Consider the following 22,935-nt stretch of genomic DNA (forward strand, 5'->3'; position numbering starts at 1 on the left):
CTGTCTCAGAAGCGTGCGTGCGTGCGTGAGCCGTGCTCTGTCTTCTCCGCGGCCCGAGGTACTGAACGCGCTCCCTTCACCCTCGGGGACCCGCACACCTGCCCTACACGGGGGACTCGGGCTCTGAGAATCCACACACCTGCCTTCTGTAGCCGCTGCGGCATCTCTGCACCTCGCCCAGATCCCTTTGCCCCCAGAGACGGCGCCCTCGCAGTAACATGTCAGGAAGGATTAGACGTCTAATTAGCGCTGCAATTAGACTCTGAAGCCAGGCTCCTCTGGACTGTGCACCCACGGCTGAGAGGCGGAGCGTGTCTGTCACACTGAGACCCTGGGGACGCTCCACCTTCGACCACGTCAGCGGGTCTTCCAGGGCTGGGAGCACAGACAGGTCAGAATAAAGGGGAAAACAGCACAAGTGTGGGCGTGAGATGTCACGTCCTTGAGAGCTTTCTCTAGAGCTGCCCCAGGTTCTGTCACTCGTCACAGACGGCACGTGTCCTCAGAAGCCAGAACCCGGGACAGTGAGGGTCTCTCACCAAGAGCCTGGGGTTTGGTGGAGTGGATGGACGCCTCCATGACATCACTCTCTCCATGGGGAGGGCAGGGGGCTCTAACAGACCCTCGGCGCCCAGGTGTCCACGCCAGGACCCACTCTAAGGGTGTTGGGCCCCCCATGCACTGCAGGGTCTCTGTGAGCAGTGACCGAGGAAGGCAGAGACGTCCACCTGGGGGAAGCTGCCCAGAGCTGACAGTGGTCGAGTCGTCCGCAGCACGTGCTGGGAGCCCCAGTAGGAATGGGAGCTTGGGGTGCAAGAGTGGATACAGATTCCCCGAGAAGCAGCTACGCCATCGTAGCCTTGTCCATGGACATACGAGAGCAACGTTCCAACTGCCCAGAACGTGACCTGCCCACCTCTCAACTCCAGGTCTAACTGGACCAGAACCTGAGGGAAAGAATAAAAGTCACAGTGAACAGGAAAGAGCAAACGTCCTTTGATTGTCAGAAGACATCTCACGGCAGCTGTTCCTTTGTTTTTTAAGGGCCCAAGAAGGCAAGTGTCTTCTTTCAGTCAAAGTGCCTCTTCGTGTCACCGTTCCGCAGCAAGGCCAGCTGGGGCCCTTGGACGCGTGCCCCCTCCCGGTCAGCGTGGCGGCCCCTGGAGTCCGTCCCTGCCTCTGGCAACGTGGATGCTTTCTAAAACCTCGCTGCCCGGTGACGGGTGCTCCTGGTTCCTGCTGCTGTGGGAGCCCCAGCAGAGCCTGCAGGCCAGAGAGCGGCCGCGGTTCTGGGAACTGTGACTGACCGCTGGTCTGTGCATCTGGGGAGAGTGACCCCTCAGCCTCGGACCACGCAGAGCTCCCAGAGACGGCGCAGCTGGGTCACAGCTCTGTCTGCTGCCTGGTGACAGAAAGAGCAAAAATGTGTGGGGCGGGGCCGGGGAGCCGAGCCTGGAGACATTGTGTCCCGGGAAGCGGAGCCTCTCTCCCTGCACAGATGTCCGCGTCCTCTGTCGTCCAAACCGTTCTCGACGCGGACGCAGCTGGGGCAGCCCACCCTGCACGCGGCCCCCAGGTCCACAGGAAGGGCTCTTGGAGGAGGAAAGAGGAGGAAGTGAGTGCTCAGGCCTGGGAGGAGGGGCCACGCCTGGAGACAAACTGATTCCGTGGAACGGGAGTCAGCGGATGCCCCGTAGCCGGTGTGGAGGGGACGGAGGGGACACAGGCTCAGAGACAACGGAGCAGAAATGGCTTTTCCACAGACGAAAAGCTCACCCACCAGCCAAACAGAGTTTTGAAAACAGTGTTGAGAATTACGTCAAGGTTCCCAGGGCTTCCGGGTCAAACGTGTGGACGTTGTCCCTGTTGTATTCAAGCAGCCCGAGCGACACCCGCTCCCCCCAACACGATGGCTGCAGCCCGTGCGGGGACTTCAGGCTCGCATCTCCGGGCACCTCAGAGCGCGTCTGCACGCACGCCCGTCTCACAGGCGAGGCCGGCAGGCTCCGAGCAGAGCACCCCCAGGCCCGCGACGGCAAAGCATCTCCGGGCGCCTCAGAGCGCGTCTGCACGCACGCCCGTCTCACAGGCGAGGCCGGCAGGCTCCGAGCAGAGCACCCCCAGGCCCGCAACGGCAGAGCAGGAGGGCTCATGACCCCAATGCCGCTGGCCCCAGGCTCCGGGCAAACCCCACGCAGCTCACAGCAGGTGCCCGGGAGCCCGCCTCTGACACGCCCCGCACCAGCCCTGAGCCACAGCGTGAAAGGACATCCTGGCGCAGTCACAGCAAAGACACCGTCACCTGCCAACGGCATCCAGGAAAGTTCCAGGGTGACCTCTCAGCCCAGGACACGTTTCTGCGTCCCCTGACCCAGCTCGGGACAGGGCTCACCAGGCCCTCCTGGCCCTCTCGCGGGCTGCACGGCGTCCTGTCCTGATGCTCCTGGAACGAGCAGGACGCTCAGGTCCCTCTGCTACTTCTTTACGAGGACAGTCGGGACAGGAGCAGCCGCCATTGGGGGACACGGCCTGGCCCACAGCGAGCAGCTCGGGGGACAAAGAACTGTAAGGCTTGTGCTGTTGCCAACGGCAGGTGGTTCTCTGAGCTCCGGGTGAAGGTGCGCCCACAGGCTGGCACGGGGCGCACAGGATGCACAGGGCTCAGCCTCAAGCTCACTCTGGGGGACTCACTGTCTCCCCAAGTTGGTGAGACGGGCGTTAGAGAGGAACAGGACAGCACTCTCCTTCCTGTCACCCACTTGTCTCTCCTCGACGGCGGCTGTTCTGTGCTGCAGCCCCCACAGGGGACCTCAGCGAGGAAGACGCGTGCGGCCACAGACCTGACGCCACAGACCCAGTGGAGCAGCAGGAGGATGCGGGATGTCTGCTCCTCCACCCACCACAGACCTGACCCCACAGACCCAGTGGAGCAGCAGGAGGATGCGGGATGTCTGCTCCTCCACCCACCACAGACCTGACCCCACAGACCCAGCGGAGCAGCAGGAGGATGCGGGATGTCTGCTCCTCCACCCACCTGGGCGGCAATGGTGGGGGGCTCCCCCCTCCCAGCAGCTTTCTGAGGAGGAGGCTACAGGCTGCCCCTGCGCCCCACACAGAGCTGGCACATGGGACTCCCCAGGGACATGGGGAGAAAGCGCTGTCTCACTGTGTGCCGGTGTGTGAGCCCGGAGTCAGGGGCTGGATTCCAACCCCACCTCCTCACTCAGACTGTGCGACATCTGGCCTTGACCTATTTGTTCTGTGACCTCTGATGATTTATCTCTTACACACGCACCTGTGTGTGCTCACACATGTGTGCACACACACACAGACACGAGTCTATCTGATGAAGAAGACACAAGCCGGTTCACCCTGGCCAGAGAGCATCGTCCAGAAGCACAGAGGTTGCTGGTTCGATCCCCAGTCAGGCTGCAGACAGGAATAGATGTCCCCCTCTCTCTCTCCCTCCCTCCCTCACTAAAACAATGAATAAAAGTTTAAAAGAAGTTGGGACACTGCACGGTGCCCGGGAGCTCCACGGTGAGATCTGCCTCCCTCCTCGGCATCCTGGGTCTGCGGTCCAGAGCGCAGCTGCCGTCTCAGTCGACTGTTCCTCCCCCAACCGTTTGACAAAGACGCATCGTTCCTGACCCAGGAGGAGCCGCCGACACAAGGATCTCAACAGTGTGCGCGTCAGACTGTCCCGGGAACACTCTTGTGAACCACACCCAAGTGTCCTCTGAGTCGCCCGTGTGGCTGCCGTGTCGGGTGGCCCGGCAGTGACAATGGGCCGAGGCTTCTCAGGAGCAAGTCCTCGGACCCAGAACCCCCCACGGACACCTTGCGAGGTGCCCGGGACGCCATCTGATGCGACTGCCCGCCGGCCGCCCGCCTTTCCTGCAGTCTGACTCGGGCTCCGTGCTCCGTGCTCCGGGTGTGGCTGCGGAGCAAAAGGAATGCACCTCGGAAACACCTGGAAGCAATTCTGTTAGCTCGGGGGTCACAGAAAACACGTCCTTTCTGAACACAGCTCACTCTTGGTTAGCAACCCGAACAGTTTCTGCAGCTGACAAGACAGTCCCTTCTCTCTCGACTTCATCCCCTGGACACACACACACACACACCAGGAGCTGTGTCCTCAATCTGAGCCAAGGACAGAGACGAGGACAGAGATGAGGAAGACAGTGTGCTCTCTCCTGGGACAGACACAGCTGTGACAGACAGACGCCCTGCAGAAGAAGGACCAGACCCAGTATGTGAGACGCAGAGGGCTTCCTGGAGGCAGTGGCACTAGGGTGGGAGGGACACATGTCTCCCAGAGATGGACACTCCGTGCTGACAGAAAGGCAGAGGCAGGACTGACAGAAGGAGCCGCAGAGACTGGCCCAGGGAGCAATGAGAGCAGGTGCGAAGGCCCAGGGGGAGGGGGCGGTCCTCTGGGCAGCTGGAGGAGAGGCAGGAGAGGAAGGCAGGTGCAGGCGGCAGGATGTGCAGTGTGCTGGAGCACAGCCCCCGGAGGACCTGGGAGGCTCAGAGGGTCTGAGGAGGAAGAGTGAGTTCCCACTTACAGTCCGGAGAGCTCACTGCCGTGCCGGGCAAGGAACAAACCAGAGGGCAGAAGAAGAGGGGGCGGCTGGGGCCAGGCGAGAGAGGGTAGTGACGGAGACCAGGCTGGCTCTGTCCCCCGGGGGACGTGTGGCAGTGTCTGGAGGTGTCTGTGGGTGTCACAACTTGGGGGTGCTGCTGACAGGTCGTGGGGAGAGGTCAGGGATGCTGCCCAACGCCCTACAGTGCACTGAACACCCACCCTGAACACCACGCCCGAGAGCCTTGCAGCCCACGAGCTCAGCGCGCAGAGGTCAGAAACCTGGTGTGGGGAGTGGTGGTCCTCTGCCGTGGCGCACACCTTCTAGGCGTGTGCAGGAGGTGAGACCAACGGATTTAAGAAGAGACGGTGTGGGGCTGACGCAGCAGAGGGCATCAGGGATGAGTCCCCAGTTCTCCACAAGGCCAAGGAGCTTACGTCCAGACAGACAGGGCTCTGCGGTGGAACGCCTTTGCTCTCAGACCAGGTGGCTCAGTCAGTGAGTCTCTAACTCACGCGAGCCCAGCATCGCCACGTCCGCGGGGGCCCAGGCGCCCGGCATCGCCGCGTCCGCGGGGGCCCAGGCGCCCGGCATCGCCACGCCCGCGGGGGCCCAGGCGCCCGGCATCGCCACGCCCGCGGGGGCCCAGGCGCCCGGCATCGCCACGCCCGCGGGGGCCCAGGCGCCCGGCATCGCCACGCCCGCGGGGACCCAGACGCCTGGCATCGCCGCATCCATGGAGGCCCAGACGCCCGGCATCGCCACGCCCGCGGGGGCCCAGGCGCCCGGCATCGCCACGCCCGCGGGGACCCAGACGCCTGGCATCGCCGCATCCATGGAGGCCCAGACGCGCCTTCGCGACGGGCACAGATGCCTCTCTAGGCCGTCTGTGGTCTGGATCTGCTAGGCAGGCCGGGCTCCAGAACTTTCCCTGGTCCCCCTTAGCATGTAGGATCGGTCAGATAAATGCCGCGTGGAGGAGCCTGATGCAGGTTCGTCCACAGTGAGCCCGAGCTCCGTCTGGCTGAGAAGCTGCATGTGTGACGGGTGCACCGGACTCCCAGGGGCCTGTCACGAGTGCGGACCTCACGCCTGCCGGGATGGAGCAGGGCCTCGGAGCAGAGTCAGGGCTGCTCTGACAAGCTCTCCGAGCGAGGAAGTTTGAGAAGCGCTGCTCTAGCTCAACCTGAGAGGGGTACCAGCAAATCCCAAACCCTGAGCAGCTGAGAGAAGTAACCAGGTCACTTCACGGGACAGGGGCTCGGCCCTCAAACGCTGGGATGGAAAATCCTGAGTGTTTATCTCCTTCAGCCTGAAGCAGATGGAAACATCACTGCTCACCAAGAGACAAAGCTGTTGTGTCTGCGAGTTTCCAGGGACACCAGCCCCTCTCCCTGCAGAAAATAAACAGTGTCCAGCAGAGGCCAAGTCTGTCCAATGAAATAAACAAGCTCTTAAGCAGCTCATGCGGGAACAGCAAGGGCCACAGAGGGTTAACCTGGGCCAGAGGAACTTCCTGAAGGCCTGGCTGGGGCCACAGAGGGTTAACCTGGGCCAGAGGAACTTCCTGAAGGCCTGGCTGGGGCCCAGGGGCTGAGCCAGAGCAGAATCCACACAGCTCTCCGCAGGGCCATTCCTGGCGCTCTCGCTGGCCCCAAAGGGCTCCAGCCCCAGGGGCCTCATCCTCAACTCAAAAAGCAACACCCGGAGCCCAAGCCGAACACCCCTGATCACCCCACCGCTCGGAGCTTCCGACGCCCCAGTTTCCGTTCCAGTATCACATTTTCGATTCAGAGAAAATTCACCCAAACACCCCAGAAAGAAAACAGAGAGGCAGGAGAAATAATAAACGAGCCCAACAATGAATGACGTGTCAACCCCTGCACAGTCAATGGCTTATGTATAAACAAGTGTCACCTACAACCACAGGATGAGCTCATAGGACAGCACCAACTCGGCAGCAGAAACTCGGACCTCCTTCTCCCCAAGCCCAGTGCCTGCCTGAAGCCTGGCTCTGCCCTGTTTGGGGGGGGAGTCCTAGTCCCTCCTGCGCTCCTGGGGAGCTCGGAGCTGTAAATATTTGCCCTGCACCCAGCTTGGCCAGCTGCTCGGGCTGCAGCTGACAGTCAGACGGGGGCGGTGCAGAGGGGGGTTGGAAAACCTGCAGCCTAGTGTGCAGGCAGGGTGGGGGGAGGGGAGACAGCAGGAGGAAAAGCAGACACAGGCCTGGGGGCCTTCAGGCAGAGATGTCCCCCTCTGCTCTGCGGAGCCAAAGGGACAGGTGACCGGAGTGGCAACAGCGGGTGTCCTGCCCGTGTTGAAGTAGTGGCCTTTGCAATCAGGGAAATCCTCGTTCTCAGGGGGCGATCCCCTCCCCCCAAGAACACTGGATGATACCTGGGATATTCTGGGTTGTCTACATTGGGGGGATAGAGGCCAGGGAGGTTGCTAAACGTCCCACAACAAAGAACTACCGGCCAGCAAGTCAGCACCCCGCAAGGCTGTGAGCTCAGGCAGAATCACTCTGTCCCCAGTTGCTGTTGGACTCCGTGCACACTCTGTGACCTCTCTGAGCCTGCCCGCTGGCCTCAGAGGATTAAACAATGCACGCAGAGCCCGGCCACAGCTGCTGACACCCAGTAAACACTCAATAAAGGGTCCTTGTGGCTACACCCAGGGGCAACACAGCAGTGGTTAAGAGCTTCGGCTGGAGAGAGGGGCACGTGTGTGGGTTCAGAACCCAGCTCTGGCACCTCAAAACTATGTGACCCAGGCCTGTGACTGCCCCTCCCTGGGCCTCAGTTCCTTCCTCCACGCGATGAGAAGCATCAGAGCTGCCTTATTTGATCAGTGAGGAAACAGCTGAGGAGGGCCCCGCACAGGGCCCAAAGCAAAGTGGCCTCCAGACTGGTGTGCTGATTACAGCACCTCCCAGGACGAGGGGAGGCTCAGAGGGTTAGATAATTGCAGGCAACAGTTGTTGAGCACTGACCTTCCCCCACCCCACCCCACCCACCCCAGGCTCAGCGCCAGGTCCTTCTCACAGAGCCCTGGCTCCTTGAAGGCTGACAGCCACTTCACATGCAGAGGAACTGGTGCACCTGGACCGAGCCACAAGGTCACCCAGCTGGTCAGCCAGCAGCCCAAATTCTAGAAGGGCTCAAATCCCCGGGGCTCTGTCTCTCTTATTACGTGACACTTGATGGCGGCTCCTTTAATTCTGCCTGGAATCCCGTGATGAACGCCACAGAGGGGGCCTGGTGGTGTTTCATCCTGGGTCACGCTGCTGGGGAGCCCAGATTCCCAACGTGAGACAGTCAGCAGCTTGCTCAAGGTCAGCAGCTAGCGGCCAGCAAAGCCCACGTCTGCATCCAGCCCTCCCCGCAGCGGCCTCCCTCCTGGCCTGCTTCTACTGAAGTACTGTGTCCCGGCCCTGGGCTCCCAGGACGCCTGGATGTAGCTCACCCCGGGTGCTGCGTGCACGGGAACCACGTTTTCCCCCCTTCAGGGAGGTGAAGAGCCTACCCCAAGATCCCCTGGCTGGTCTGAGCAGGAAAACGTGAACCCTGTTCTGGCATTCTCCCCTGGTCTTGGGCTCCTTCCAGTTTCCCCCAGCCCCCCCCCCCCCCCCCTGCTGCTGTACCGTATTTCACCCTGTGCCCCTAGCAACATTCAGAGACCAGTTTCCAAGCCTGGGCTGACTCAGCGCCTACTCCTGGTGACAGGGCTGGAAGCAGCGGAAGGAGAGGCAGGGAGTGAGGGACATCTCAGTGCCCCGAGAACCAGACCGGGAGGTGCCCTGGAACCCGGGGCCTAGCAGAGGTCGGGCGGACACTTACCTTACCGCCGGCCGGCGCAGCCACGCAGCGGCTGAGCGAGTCGAGGCGCGCGCTGTACTCGGTGAACTTCTTTTGGTAGCGCAGGGCGGTCATCTGCAGCTCTAGCTGCGCCGCGGCCAGCTGCGCCACCAGCGACTTCTCTCGCTTTCCCGCGCGCAGCGCCTCCTTCTTGAGCGCCTTGTGCAGCGCGCCGAGCCGGGCCTGCAGCGCGCCGTTGTGCGCCCGCAGGGCCCGAGCACAGCAGTGGCCGCCCGCGCGCAGCTCCCCGCGCGTCAGGGGCAGCCCGCAGCCCTCCTGGCAGCGGCCCACGGGCCTCGCGTCGCACGCGTCCCTCATGTGCGCCTCCAGGTCGCGCCGCAGCAACACCTGGGCGCACCCCGCGTGGCGGCAGCGCGCCGGCGCGAAGTCGCAGCGCTCCAGATGCTCTGGCAGCTCCTGCAGCTTGACTACCCGGCCGCAGCCCCGCGCCGCGTACGCGCACTTGATGTCCAGCTTGAGGATGAGGCGCTTGAGCGGCAGCACGTGGTTGAGCTCCTTGGCCGACAGGCGGCCGCGGCAGCGCGCGGGGCAGCTGCCCTCCTGCACCACCCAGGGCAGCACGCAGCCGGCGCAGAAGACGTGGCCGCACGGCGTGGTCAGCGGGTCCTCCAGCACCTTGCGGCACAGCGCGCACTTCAGGTCCGGGTCCACGTCGCCATCGAAGCGGTCCAGCTCGAAGCCCATGGTGGGGCCGGGCCGGGGTCGCCGCCGGAGAGCGGCGCCCTCCCTCCCGCCGGCCCTGCGAGGAGCGCAGACCCGGCCGCGCGCGCGCTCTCCCCGGACTGAGCCCAACTCTGCAGACTTCTCGGAAAAGGCCCAGGGCTCCTCCGCCGTATTTGCGCGAGCGCGAGCGCACACACATCCCGCCGGCGCCGCCCGCCCGGCCCGCCCGCCGCTCGGGGGAGGCGGCGGGGAGGTCGAGGGGCCGGGCCCCCAGAATGCAGCCGAAACACTCTTCTCTGGGGGCTCCTCTCGCTCTCATACACACTTTTCGCTCCAGGAGGCAAATTCCAGCCGAGAAAAGCTCTCCGAGGCTCCTGTCGCCCCGCCCAGCGTCGCGGAGCCCCTTCCGGGACCACCGCCCAAGTTGCAGGCCGCACCCCGCCCCCTCCCCGCCCCCTCCCCGCCCCCTCCCCGCCCCCTCCCCGCCCCCTCCCCGCCCCCTCCCCGCCCCCTCCGCGTGGCTGGCTGCGGACCGCGAAAAGCGCTGGAGCCGCTATGCCGGCACTTACGGTCGCTGCTGCGTCCGTCCGGGACAGTCGGAAGCCCGCGGCTCCGGGGCCCGCTCTGCGCCCGCGTGGGCGGCCGGGCCCCCACCCGACCAATCCAGCTTGGAGCTCGGGCTGGGCCCAGGACCAGGGGGTCCTGCAGGGTCGTGTGCAGGAGTGATGCTCGGGTTTCAGCGCGGACGCGCCTGCAGACCCGGCGGGTCTGGACAGTCTCCAGGTGACCGAGCTGTCAGGTGACACCGAGGCCGCTGGTCGCGGCGTCTGGCCAGATAGGAAGCTGCTGTCCACATGTCTGGGCCTTTCCAACAGGACAGTGAACTTCACTGGCAGTTTTCAGCAGCGCCCAGAGAGGCGGAGACCTTGGTGCCCACGGCATCCCCACGGACCGGGTGACATTTCCTCCTGAGGTTGAGGTGCACGCCGTGCGGACTCTGAAGTGAGCTGGGCAGGTGGACTCGGGGTTCGCAGTGCGGCCCTGGGCCTGGAGCACGGGGTGACAGCTCCCCTTTGGTCCCCTGCTCTTCCTGCGCCCCTTTGGTGGCAGCGAAGCCACTGACCTTCCCTAGCTAATTGCTTCGCCCAGTGACAGGATGCCTTCCTGTCCAGGGGTCAGTTGTTTGGGACGGACCGGACCGTTAAGAAGCTGTCACTGGACGTGGACCATGCTCTGTAATCAGCGTGGTGGCCTTTGCTATCTGTAGGTGGGAGGACTTCCTCTCCCTGGCTTTGCCCTGGGCCCTCTCCCCAAGCCCGGGCGGACTCTGTCCGCCTTGTTCGGGGGAAGCACGTGCCAGGAGCCCTCCCTCAGTGGGCCTGTCAAGCGGCTCACAGGTTCTCAGCCAATGGGCAAGAAGCAGGTTCTTTCAACACAGCTGTGTGGGCTTGTCTAGCCACAGGGTGGGCCAGTGCGGACAGGGTGATGATCTTCAAACCAAACTGGTTCTGAGACTGGCAGCGCACACAGCTCCCACAGCGCCAACGCAGACGGGGGCTGGCGCTTCCCTGGGTGCCCTCTCGCCTGCACCAGCATCGATGAGAAGCTGCAGCCAGACCACAGGGCAGGGAGGGGGGCTGGGCACCTGCAGGCGAAGGAGAGTCTGCCTGAGGCGTTCCTGCTCGGTTGATTTTAGTATGGGGTGGGGGGACCCTCCTAGAACGTCAGCCCCGGTGACCACGTGTGGCTGTTTGTGGCTGAGGATGACAGACAGCCGGGCGGGAAACAAGAGGAGCCTAGGGCTGGGAGGAGTGTAAGTGTCACGTGAGGGACGGAGTGACCGGCAGTGGACAGCAGGACTGCGGAGGTGCTGAGGGTTTATTTACATGCAGGCAGGCCCAGAACTTAAAGCCGGAGGGGGTGGTGGTGGAGGCAAGTCAGGTGAGGGTGGGGAAGTGGGCAGGTGCCAACCAGGGGGCTTGCACACCTGGTGAGGGCTGAACGGATGGGACCGGTGGAGGGCCGGGTCTGGGGCAGCCGAGGGCACAGCAGGGTGGGGGCATCGCGCCCACGTGATAGCTCGTGTGGACAAGGACGGGCTCCCTGTTCCAGGTCCCTGTCAGCTCTGCACTAGGACCCTAATCACAGGCTGATGTCACCGGCATGAGAGGTCAGAGTCAGTGTGGCCTGTTTGGTTACATACCAGTGTTTATGACCCTGTTCCCACACAAGAGCTGCCCTGCGTTCTGAACAACCAGCTCTCGTAGGAGCTGCTGGGTCACTCTGCGGTTGTGAATTGGCAGGCCTCCCGCCAGGCACCGCGTCACGCCCACCAGGGTGGCTGATATCAGGCAGACAGGCAGTGACAGGCTGGCCAGGCCCTGGAGACTCTGGAGCTTCCCACGTGGCTGTGAGGACTGCACACAGAGCAGCCTCCTCACTAAATGCTCCGGCCTTTCCCCAGAACGTTCAACGCGGAGTGGCCACAGGGCCCAGCGGTCCCACACCTCGGCATGTCCCCACGAGAACTGGACAGATGCTCGGGTGTCGAAGTGCACGGCAGTGTGATCACGACAAGTTTGCACAGCCTGATGAACACGTGCAGCTCCTCCGGGTGGGCTCCCTTCCCTGGAGGTCGGCGTGGGGACCCGCAGGCCCTGCCTCTCACGGGCTCCCTTCCCTGGAGGTCTTTGTGGGGACCCGCAGGTCCTGCCTCTCACGGGCTCCCTTCCCTGGAGGTCTTTGTGGGGACACGCAGGTCCTGCCTCTCACGGGCTCCCTTCCCTGGAGGTCTTTGTGGGGACACGCAGGTCCTGCCTCTCACGGGCTCCCTTCCCTGGAGGTCGGCGTGGGGACCCGCAGGCCCTGCCTCTCACGGGCTCCCTTCCCTGGAGGTCGGCGTGGGGACCCGCAGGCCCTGCCTCTCACTAGCTTGTCAAGAGCACTCTTTTCCCAGTAATTCCAACACAGGTCCTGCCTTCGGCCGTGTGTCCGTCTCTGAACCGGGGGTAGAGGATAGCCTCACCCAGACCACAGACATGAGAGGAGAGGACAGAATGGTCCTCAAAACCAGCTGCCTCTGGGGTCCCTCACTGAGGTCGTCGGCACTCCCACTGGGTGGGTGCACGTGTGCCGTGCCCCAGGAACAAAACTCAAACACACCTGTCACACCCCCAGCCACCGTAATACAGCCCTGCTTGAAGCCATCCTCTGAAGGAGAGACCACGTCAGGAGGCAGCCCCTGCTCTTTCCGGTGAGCACACTGCAGACAAGCTGTGCGACCGCAGACCCTCCGCCCACTGGACCACACGATGGCGTACCCCTGAAGTGGGACTGAACCTCAGCACTGCAGAAGGAGACCTGCCACTGTGGGCACTGACTCATGTGGACACCGAACGCAGCCGACCCAAACAGTCAGTCACTGATCCAAACACGGTTTTCAGTTTTCCGCCACATGGGAGACCCTGGATTAGTCCTAAGAAGGAAAAAGCAAGGAACGGCCATTAGGAGAGGGAAACCCCGTGATAACGTGGGACCCCCCCCGCAGGACCCCTCCATCAGCAGTGGAGGGCGGTCACTGCAGATGTTTGGGGAGGTGCAAAGTCATCAGAACTAGCGGGTCCCATTCTCAGATGAAGAACAGAGTCCCAGCACGGGTCTCATTAATAAAGCAAACCTTTTCAGTTTGGGAAGTCTGCTCAGCAACATGCAAGTTCCACTCGATGGCATTTTATTTAAGGACACGGTTCTTCCCCGTCCCGCAGCTCAGGCCTGTGACTCAGGGACTCGCTCATCTTAATTCTCCTCCTGGCTCCTTCTCCGCTCCCATCTACCCCGTCTGTGAAATTATGGTAATAATAAGCCGCGCTTGCCTAACCCACGGTAATAAACGCTAATTAACTAATTTTTATACATGGAAACCCCTGCAGACTGGACGCAGGTGCTCAGAGTTATTATTTGGGGCTGGTGGGGCAGGTCCGACGGTTCTCCTGTGTGAGGTTGGACCCTCCCCGGGGGGAGCGTTGTGCGCTGCGTCCCTGTGTCACCCAGGCGGCCTGATGGGACAGGCAGGACCCTGAGCGTGGCAGCCTGTCACCCAGCGCCCCCAGAGCCGGAGGTGGGCTCAGCGTTTCATCCCTGGGAGCTCAAACCTGTGGTTTCCCGAGGCCCCTCCCCCACAGTGTGTAACTAAATTGATTTCATGTAAATGCCATTTGACTGTGTTATAGAAGAGGCTTTTGCTCTTTGTTTAGGGGTTTTTTTTTTTTCTTCCCTTCTCATTTTATCATTTTAATGACAAAGAATAGCTTCTTTTCTTCTGGGAAGGCTTTCAGCAAAATGTTCTTGAGATGTCAGCCTACCGGGAGAAATGTGACTTGGCCTTTCTCTGAAATCTTATCCGGAAACCGTGGTCAAGCGGGCCCTGGGCAGTGAGAAAGCTAAGACAAAACAGTGAGGAGAACAGTCCTCCCGTGGTGCGGCGTTTCCAGCCCAACTGCTTGTCCTGTTTCCACCGGCAAAAGTCGCCGGGCCCTTTAGTGCTGTGTTCTGCCCTGAACAGAAACCTTCACCAGCCACCGAGGGCCTCTTTTCCCAGGACTGAGCAGTCATGGAAAATCTGCAGCAACGGTAACATTCTTCAGTGCAGGCCCAATGGAAAATGTGTCCAGCGGCTCGCTGCCCAGCCCCCGCAGACGGCAGCCGAGTCCCGAGGTCCTGACGGGAGGCCAGGCCTCAGGAGGGAGATCCTGACGGGAGAGAGAGCCGGAGGCCCGAGCCGGGGGTGTCGGTCGCGGCGGGAATCTCCGCAGCAACCTGTAATTGACCCGCGGGCTGTGCCGGCCCCGCCGGGGACACAGAGCCGGCACCCGCGTGCCCGTCTGGCTGCTCCGTGAACTCTGGGGACACAGAGCCGGCACCCGCGTGCCCGTCTGGCTGCTCCGTGGACTCTGGGGACACAGAGCCGGCACCCGCGTGCCCGTCTGGCTGCTCCGTGAACTCTGGGGACACAGAGCGTGTGCCCGACTCTGGAGCCCAGGCTGTGTTTCGTTCCGCGGATGGACCAGGACCTGCTCGCCCGCCGCTGGGGACAAGCCAGTGTGTAGATGAAATTGGGGGTGAAGCCTAGGAACCAAACGCACCCCAGGTGGCTTGACTCGGGAGAGGCTCTCGGGAAGTCACGGAGGCCTCACAGGTCACGCTGCACTGCGGCTGGGGCTGCTCGTCTCCCTCTCCACGCGGGAATCCCCCACGGGTGGACTCGGGCCTTTTATTTTTTTGGTGTCATTTGATGAAAATGTAATTAATGGATTGAGCACGTAATGTACACATGTAAATTAACAGTGAAAAGGACCCTGACCCATTGAATACCACTGGTCTGTTCACTGGAAAGAATTTCATCGCAGATTTGGCAAACATTTTGTACAGAATCGGAGTCAGGAGTTCTGGTTGGAGGGCCACGTCGTCCCTGCCAGGACGGTTCCGCAGACAAGGGCCACGGACCACGTGTCCAGGAGTGGCAGAGACTTTCCTACGAAGCTCTGCCATCAGAGAGGCGGACTCGGCCCTCGGGCCTCGGTTCAGCACCCCCGTTGTAAGTGAATGCACTGCCCTTTTGGGAAAATAAGATCAGTTAAACTTGGCCACTGAGACCATCACGGCGGCACAGAATGACAGGGACTGTTTGATAAACGCATGCTCGGTAGGTGGCCGTACTCTGGACAAAGAGGACAGGGTGCTGTGGACTTGGCAGCCCGGAACGCCTCCCCACACGACCCGCCTCCCGCCTCAGTCTCCCCGTCCGTCAAAGGCGGGTGTTACTACTACTGCCTGTTTCACAGAGCGATGTGTGCCAAGTGGGACCACGGCTCACTTTGGACGCCCGCATGTGGTGAGGCCACGTCCAGGCGCCAGTGAGCTGAGCGAACGGTCACAGGGGTCAGCCTGGGGTCCCAGAGTTGTTCTTTGTTCTGTGAATTAGTCACTAGGACAATTGCAACGACCACAGACACGTGAAGGAACAATAATGTGATGTCTTCTGCTGAAAAACGGGGCCCGCAGTCACCAGGGCAGTTCCTTGAAAGCACGTTACCGGCCGGCACTCTTCTGAGCCCCAACGCCGAGTGAACACCCCCAAGGTCTCTGCAGGAGCCCAGTAACCGGGGCTCGTATGCCCTCGTCCCCGGGACCCCACTGTAGACAGGAGGGGAGCGTGTGTGCCCCCTCTGCTGCCAGGAGCTGCAGAGCGGTCAGTGGGCAGCGGCACAGGCAGGTCCTGGTCACCGGCACACCCAGGGCTGGCACACCCCGGATGCTCAGTGACGCCCATGGCACGCCGACAGGGCCAGGCGGTGCCCGGCACAGACACAGGGCGGGCACGTCCCCTGGTGCGCCGCGGGCATGTGGCGGGCGTCGTCGGTTGGTTGCACCGGGCTGTCCTCTTGGCACAATTACCCAGGGTCCTTTGCCTCCTACGAAGCCGGTCAGTCTCGAAGCACACACTGAGCCCTCCCCTGGCTCGGGTCAGGTGCTGGGTCAGCCGCCCAGAACACCCGGGACTCGTGCGCATCCTGAGCCTCTCGCTGGGGAGGCCCAGACGGCTTTTCCCGGAGAAGAGGATGAACTTGTGAGTCCCCGAGGACCAGCGTCTCCGCACAGGGTGCCCCTGGGCCAGGGCGGTCAGCTTCCTTCAGTTCCTTCTCCCGTCCTGGAAAGAGTCCATCCACTCTGTCGGGCACTGCGGTTTCTCCCTGGAACTCTCCACGGGCTCCCCTCCTGTCTCAGCCCCACGTCTGCCGCCCGGACGAGAGGCGGCAGAGTCTCCAACCCTCTTCCCTCCCGCCCCTCACACCTCCACCCTCCGCCAGATCTTTCTGGAATGGGAAAGGCTGACCCACTGCTGCTTGAGCCCTGCAGCGACCCTGCCCTCGTCCTGAGGCTGGGCCCAGGGAACCCCCTCAGCCCCTGCCTTCTCCGCCAGCTGTTCCCCAGAACGCACTCTCCCTGCGTGAGGAGAGCCGGAGTTTCCCTGGGTCATAGCTGCCCAGGCGTCTGAGTGTGGAGGTCGACGCATGAGCAGCAGGGAGTCAGCCTGCCCTCCCCCTCCTCCCCTTAGCATGACAGCGAGCACACGTGACAGGCAGGTGGGCAGGCGTCCACGATGACAGCGAGCACACGTGACCAGCAGGCGGGCAGGCGTCCACGATGACGTCAGTGACACTTGACTGAACACAGCCACGGCCTCTCAGACCACAGGCAGAGACCCTGTGACCTGCACGGCCAGGTCTCCAGGCTGGTCCTGCTGCTGAGCGCCGAGCCTGCCTCCGGGCTGAGGGCACTAAGGACTGGTCCGGTCCTGCTGGCCAGGTGTGTCCATGAGGTCTGAGACCGTGAAGAGCACCCATCGCACGGGACCTGTGTTGGGTCTCCCCCGAGAGTTCCCGCACCTTGGCTGCTGGCGTTGGGGGTTGGACGAGCCCTGGTTTTGGGGGCTGCGCTGGGCCCTGGAGCACCTTCAGCTGCCTCTCTGGCTTCTACTCCCTGGTGCTGGGAGCACCCACCCCCAGGGCGACAACCCAGGGTCTCTGTGGACCTCACCGACTCCCTGGGGGGCAGGGTCACTGCTGGTGGGGCAGTCCACCTCAGAGCCGCTGACCAGCTGCGCTGACTGCTGTCCTCGGACTCAGCTCCTCCCCCGCTGCGAGGGCTCACTTATCCCCTGCTACCTCTTTGGGGACCCCCGGGGGACCCCCACTGGGCACCGGCTGTGACAGTCTGCAGTCCCCTCTGTGGCAACATCATGATTATCCGTCTGTGCTCACCGTTCCCACACCCACGTGAGCCACTCAATGAGCAGTGCTGACTCACACATCAACGGACGTCGTAAAGGGGATGACCAGCGATAGGCAGCGGCCGTGTGAGTCCCGTTGTGGTCCTGACTGCTGACCCCAGGGGAGGGTCGGCCTCCAGGGACAGTGGGGTCCTCGCTGCCGGCGCAGAACCCCGGTGAAGCCAGCCCCGCCCCGCCCAGCACCCGATGTTGGCTGAAGTGGGTGCCTGTCCACATTTCAGAGCAACAGGTGGGTTTGCGCTTTGCGTCTAACCCTGCACTTCTCAGGCAAAGTTGCGTGGGACCTAATTTATCCACCCTGTGCAACCCGCTTCCAAGTGAAGTTAAAAATGATCCTTGCAGTCGTACTTGAAGTTCATCGGGGTAACACATGCCCCCCACATGGCCCAGCCCCCGCTGTCTGAGCTACGAGCATCTGCAGATGGCACGGGGCTCCCTCAGCACAGCCGCCGTGCCCTCGGTCCCCCCGTGTCTGTGCTCAGAGCTCGTCCCCTCCACGTCCCCTCTGACCCCTGTGCCCCAGCACTGGCCTCTGCTCAGGGCTCACGGCACTCTGCTGGTGAGCTCACAGACCATTTGCAATAAGGGCACTTGGCACACACACACGAGGTGTGCACATGTGTGCAATGCAGTAACAGGTATTTTACCAAGAGCGTGTACTTTGCATTCAGATCTGGTTTTTACACTTGAGTTATTGAGATGCCCGGGTGACCGTCAGCAATTACAGCATCTCTCTGAGCCTCAGTTTCCCCATCTGTTGAATGGAACGGCCATGATCAGCTCAGAGTGACGTTGTGGTGACTGGCTATCTCAGCCCTGCACGCAGTAGGCGTTTGATAAACATCAGCTGTTTCTCAGATCTTCTCACCCGTCCTTGGGAGGACCCCTGACACAGGTGGCTGTCCTCCCCGCGACAAGCAGCTGGGGCAGGGACAGGCCTGTCCTGTGTTCAGCTCAGCAGACCTTCTGAGGTGTCAGCACGTCACCTGGCCCCAGCCGCCCGCGGTGCCCCGGGCAGACACTGGGGGACAGACTGCGCTCCTCACGCCATCCCAGGAGCTCGTCACCTGGCCCCAGCCGCCCGCGGTGCCCCGGGCAGACACTGGGGGACAGACTGCGCTCCTCACTCCATCCCAGGGGCACAAGAGATGACAGGACCTCCCAGCCAACAGCTGTACATGGGCAGACACTGGGGGACAGACTGCGTTCCTCACGCCATCCCAGGGGCATGTCACCTGGACCCAGCCGCCTGCGGTGCCCCGGGCAGACACTGGGGGACAGACTGCGCTCCTCACTCCATCCCAGGGGCCCGTCACCTGTCCCCAGCCGCCCGCGGTGCCCCGGACAGACACTGGGGGACAGACTGCGTTCCTCACCCCATCCCAGGGGCATGTCACCTGGCCCCAGCCGCCTGTGGTGCCCGGGCAGACACTGGGGGACAGACTGCGTTCCTCACGCCATCCCAGGGGCATGTCACCTGTCCCCAGCTGCCCGCGGTGCCTGGGCAGACACTGGGGGACAGACTGCGTTCCTCACGCCATCCCAGGGGCATGTCACCTGTCCCCAGCCGCCCGCGGTGCCCCAGGCAGACACTGGGGGACAGACTGCGTTCCTCACGCCATCCCAGGGGCATGTCACCTGGACCCAGCTGCCCGCGGTGCCTGGGCAGACACTGGGGGACAGACTGCGTTCCTCACGCCATCCCAGGGGCATGTCACCTGGCCCCAGCCGCCCGCGGTGCCCCGGGCAGACACTGGGGGACAGACTGCACTCCTCACTCCATCCCAGGGGCACAAGAGATGACAGGACCTCCCAGCCAACAGCTGCACGTGGGCAGAGCTCCGCACCTGAGCGTGTGCGTCTGTGAGCACGTGTGTGCCAGCTCCTGTCCCTGCGCACCCACTCACACCTCCACACCCCACCCAGGTGTCTCTACCGGCGATGTTCCCGTGAGAAGTGCGGTGCTCAGCTCCACGTTCGCAAAGGAGCTGCAGACCCACCCAGCTCCACAGCCTCGCAGCCTCCCCGGACCCTTCACCCCCACCTGGCTCCCCACGGCTCAGGGGGCCTGCTGTAGGAGACGGCGGGACAGGCTGTGAGGTCACCAGAGTGCGGATGCGCTGGGGGGACCAGCAAGGGGTCAGACACCCGTGGCTGCAGGTCAGCCAGCTCAGCAGGGCTCTGCACCCAGCAGTGTTGTCCTTAGTTGGGTGATAACAGTATCTCTCTCTCTCGCTCGCTCTAGGCGCGTGTAGCAGGGAGGTGCTCACGCCAGCCCTGACGTGGTAGGGACGGCTGTCCCATCGGACAGATGAGGGCCAGGGGCCCCTTCTTGCCCTGAGGACATGGGAGTACCAGGCAGCATTTCCAGCACCCGGGAGCTGACCGCCCAGCCGTGGTCATGAGGGCACAGAGTAGGCCCCCGGGCCCCCGTGGTGGGAGGCTGAAGATTCTGTGGTGGGGGTGTCAGCGGCCACCCTGGGCCCCTTTCCCCATTGAGGACCCGAGGCTGCTGCTTTGACACAGCTGCCCAGCCAGGGACAGCGCGGCCACTCTTCTCACACGGAGGGGACTCCCCGGGGAGGGGCCCGGGAGTCTGGGTCCCATAGAGCAGGCTTCAGGCTGACCACGGTTGTCCAGCTCCGACCTCGTGGGGGAGGTGAGGGAGGGCCTCACTTGCAGCTGTGGCCCAGAGCCGTGCTGACAGCAGTGACCGATGGCCGTCCTCTGTCCTGACCCGGTGGCGGTCGGATGACAGTGACCGCGAGCAGAATGAAGAAGAAGGCTCATGTTGGAGTGGACGTGTGTGAGGACAGCTCGTCAAGAGAAAACCGCAGGAGAAGAGGACCCCGCACCCCGGTTCCATGGGTCCTTCCTCGAGCTCAGCCTTGTCCAGCCTGAAGAAGGCCACACTCAGAAACTGTCTTGATGTTTATTTCTTTTTTTTTTTTTTTTTTTCATTTTTCTGAAGCTGGAAACGGGGAGAGACAGTCAGACAGACTCCCGCATGCGCCCGACCGGGATCCACCCGGCACGCCCACCATGGGGCGACGCTCTGCCCACCAGGGGGCGATGCTCTGCCCATCCTGGGCGTCGCCATATTGCGACCAGAGCCACTCTAGCGCCTGGGGCAGAGGCCACAGAGCCATCCCCAGCGCCCGGGCCATCTTTGCTCCAATGGAGCCTTGGCTGCGGGAGGGGAAGAGAGAGACAGAGAGGAAAGTGCGGCGGAGGGGTGGAGAAGCAAATGGGCGCTTCTCCTGTGTGCCCTGGCCGGGAATCGAACCCGGGTCCTCCGCACGCTAGGCCGACGCTCTACCGCGATGTTTATTTCTTACGTGTTTTTATTTAGCTTTTTGGAAAATATGACAAAAATGAATTTCACGGCTGTTCCTGATGATTAAATTCCACAATTAATTCTAAACTCAACATGACCAATACTGCTATTTCTTGAATCTAACTAATGAGACCCCTTGAAATTCACATTAGCCAATTAATCAGCACGGTGATGGGCAGGGGCCAGGGGGCAAGTTCTCAGAGGGGCAGAGCCAACGGCCCTTTCGCCTGAGCCACCGAGAGACCACACTGACCCAGCCCCACCTACACGGACCTCAGTCATGTGTACAAGGCGCATCGGCCCACCGTGACTTGAATTTCTCCCGCTTGCTCTGGTCCCCACGTGGAGGGTGCGGTGGGGGATCTGTGATGGGCCCCTGGGCCTGCCCCATGGACGTGGGAAAAAGGACGCTAGGCCAGCGGTTCTCAGGGGAAAATGACTCTCCAATTCCCGGTTGACTTGAACATGGAACCCTGAACACACCCCCTGGTCCACCCATTCCTTTTCTGTCAAAATGACAAGTGTCATGTTGAGGTTTCCAAACCCCTCCTGCCTCTCGCCTGGTGGCACCGTGCTGCCCGTTTGTGGTCACACGCGTGTCACACTGGACGAAGTTAGTGTGAAAGGGAGGAGCGTGAATCCGCCAAGCACGGGGGGGCCAGAATCAGAGGACGCTGTTCTCCGCTGGTAATGACCCTCAGCCTGTCTTGGTGGGGAAGGAAGACGGAGGCGGATACGAGTGCTTTAATCTGCGTGTCCAATGGGTCTTAGACTCCACTTTAAAAACACGTAAATATTTTCCTTGGAGATGCAGATACTTCCTGCCGTTAGGAAGGGAAAACAAAGGGAAGCTCTGTGTTCCGAGGAGCAGATGTGGGCGGGACGGAGTGAGGGTGACAGAGCTGGCCCGGCCAGCCCTCCACTCCCGCTGTGACCCCCCCCAAGCCTGGTGTCATCCGTCAAAGAGCAACGACTCGGGCGACATCCCCTCTGGTTCCGCCACTTGTCACAGCCACAGCCACTTCCTTTCTTATTCCATTTCTCATTTTCAGTAACTTAAAGGGAATTTGGCACTAATGTGAAGTGCGGCTCAGAATTCTCCCTGTTATCTCACTTCCCATCCCCCCACCCCCACCCGGGAAACCATGATTTATAGGAAACACAGATCGTCCTTCAGAGGGTCAGAATATACTGATTGCTTGGATACATTTGGTCTCTGTCCACAGGGGACCCATCCTGGTCCACGGCTCCCAAGCCCCTTAGAATTTGCTCAGCAGTGACACCAACAGGGGTCCCTTGTTATGCTAATGAGGTGGCTTAGGGGCTCCCCTCCTCCAGGAGTGGCAGCTGGTTGCCAGTGGGAACCACCCTGAGTTTGGAGAATGGAAGTTTCAGTCTCACACCCTGATTTCTGGGGACCAGAGTGGGGCTGGAGGCTGACCCGATGTCCACTGGCTGATGACTCAGTCCGTCCCATGAACACAGCAGAGCCTTGGAGAACCCAGAAGGACAGCTGCTCAACCCTTCTCGGAGATTCCCCATCTGGGGCGCCGCGCGGGCTCCTGGCTGCAGGACTCACCTCTGCGTCTCGTCACCCAGCGGCTGTTTCTCAACCTTGAACACCCTCAGCACGAAGCAGTGACCGGCTTCCCCGCGTTCTCCGGGCAGTTCTGACCCATTGATCAGACCCGAGTTCTCCGGGCGGTTCCGACCCATTGATCAGACCCGAGCAGGGGCCGAGGAACCTCAGTCGTGTTGCCGTCTGGTTGGCACGGCCTGGGCTGGCGGCCGTCCTCCGAGGTGGGGTCTCCTCTGTCCCCAGGGGACAGGTCAGCGGGGTGCCCACTCCCCAGACCCCGGCTTGGCCTGGGCCGGTGTCCGTCCTCCGAGGTGGGGTCTCCTCTGTCCCCAGGGGACAGGTCAGCGGGGTGCCCACTCCCCAGACCCCGGCTTGGCCTGGGCTGGCGGCCGTCCTCCGAGGTGGGGTCTCCTCTGTCCTCAGGGGACAGGTCAGCGGGGTGCCCACTCCCCAGACCCCGGCTTGGCCTGGGCCGGTGGCCGTCCTCCGAGGTGGGGTCTCCTCTGTCCCCAGGGGACAGGTCAGCGGGGTGCCCACTCCCCAGACCCCGGCTTGGCCTGGGCCGGTGTCCGTCCTCCGAGGTGGGGTCTCCTCTGTCCCCAGGGGACAGGTCAGCGGGGTGCCCACTCCCCAGACCCCGGCTTGGCCTGGGCCGGTGGCCGTCCTCCGAGGTGGGGTCTCCTCTGTCCCCAGGGGACAGGTCAGCGAGGTGCCCCCTCCCCAGACCCCGGCTTGGCCGGCGGCAGCTTGTTGGTGGAAGAACCCTCCACACGCATGTTGGAATCGGGTCTCAGGACCCCTCTCACCCCCACTTAAAACATTCCTTTCCCCCCGGGTGAACCTCGAAGGAAACAGGCCGTCTGTCCAGAGGGATTTAATTAAGGGTTTATTGATTTTCCTCACGTTGGTCCCTGTCCTTCCCTTTGCCGGTTGTTTATAAACACACAGGCTTGTAGTGAAGTGTTTACAGGCGCACATGAGGTAAACAATTATTGTAGCATCAAGAAAACATGTCATCACGGAATGAGCTGGTTGTTGATAAC

At 62.3% G+C, this 22,935-nt stretch overlaps 1 protein-coding gene across 3 annotated transcripts in view; it reads right to left on the minus strand.

Moving 5' to 3' along the window:
- The window catches only part of PDZRN3 (PDZ domain containing ring finger 3), a 138,322-nt gene extending 128,298 nt beyond the window's left edge, over positions 1-10,024 (minus strand). The window contains exon 1 of one of the 3 annotated variants that reach the window (XM_066350616.1): positions 9,697-10,024. Coding sequence is in view for 1 of the 3 variants with exons in the window: in XM_066350615.1 (XP_066206712.1) it covers positions 8,426-9,148 (723 nt within the window). In the remaining 2 variants the exon portion in view is untranslated. Of the gene's footprint in view, positions 1-7,778; positions 7,858-8,425; positions 9,310-9,696 lie in introns of those variants that run through there. The other 2 variants (XM_066350615.1, XM_066350617.1) reach the window with 2 other exon arrangements.
- Between the last annotated feature and the right edge of the window lie 12,911 nt (positions 10,025-22,935).

Source organism: Saccopteryx leptura, chromosome 10 (genome assembly GCF_036850995.1).
Source record: "Saccopteryx leptura isolate mSacLep1 chromosome 10, mSacLep1_pri_phased_curated, whole genome shotgun sequence".
NCBI classification, from domain to species: domain Eukaryota; kingdom Metazoa; phylum Chordata; class Mammalia; order Chiroptera; family Emballonuridae; genus Saccopteryx; species Saccopteryx leptura.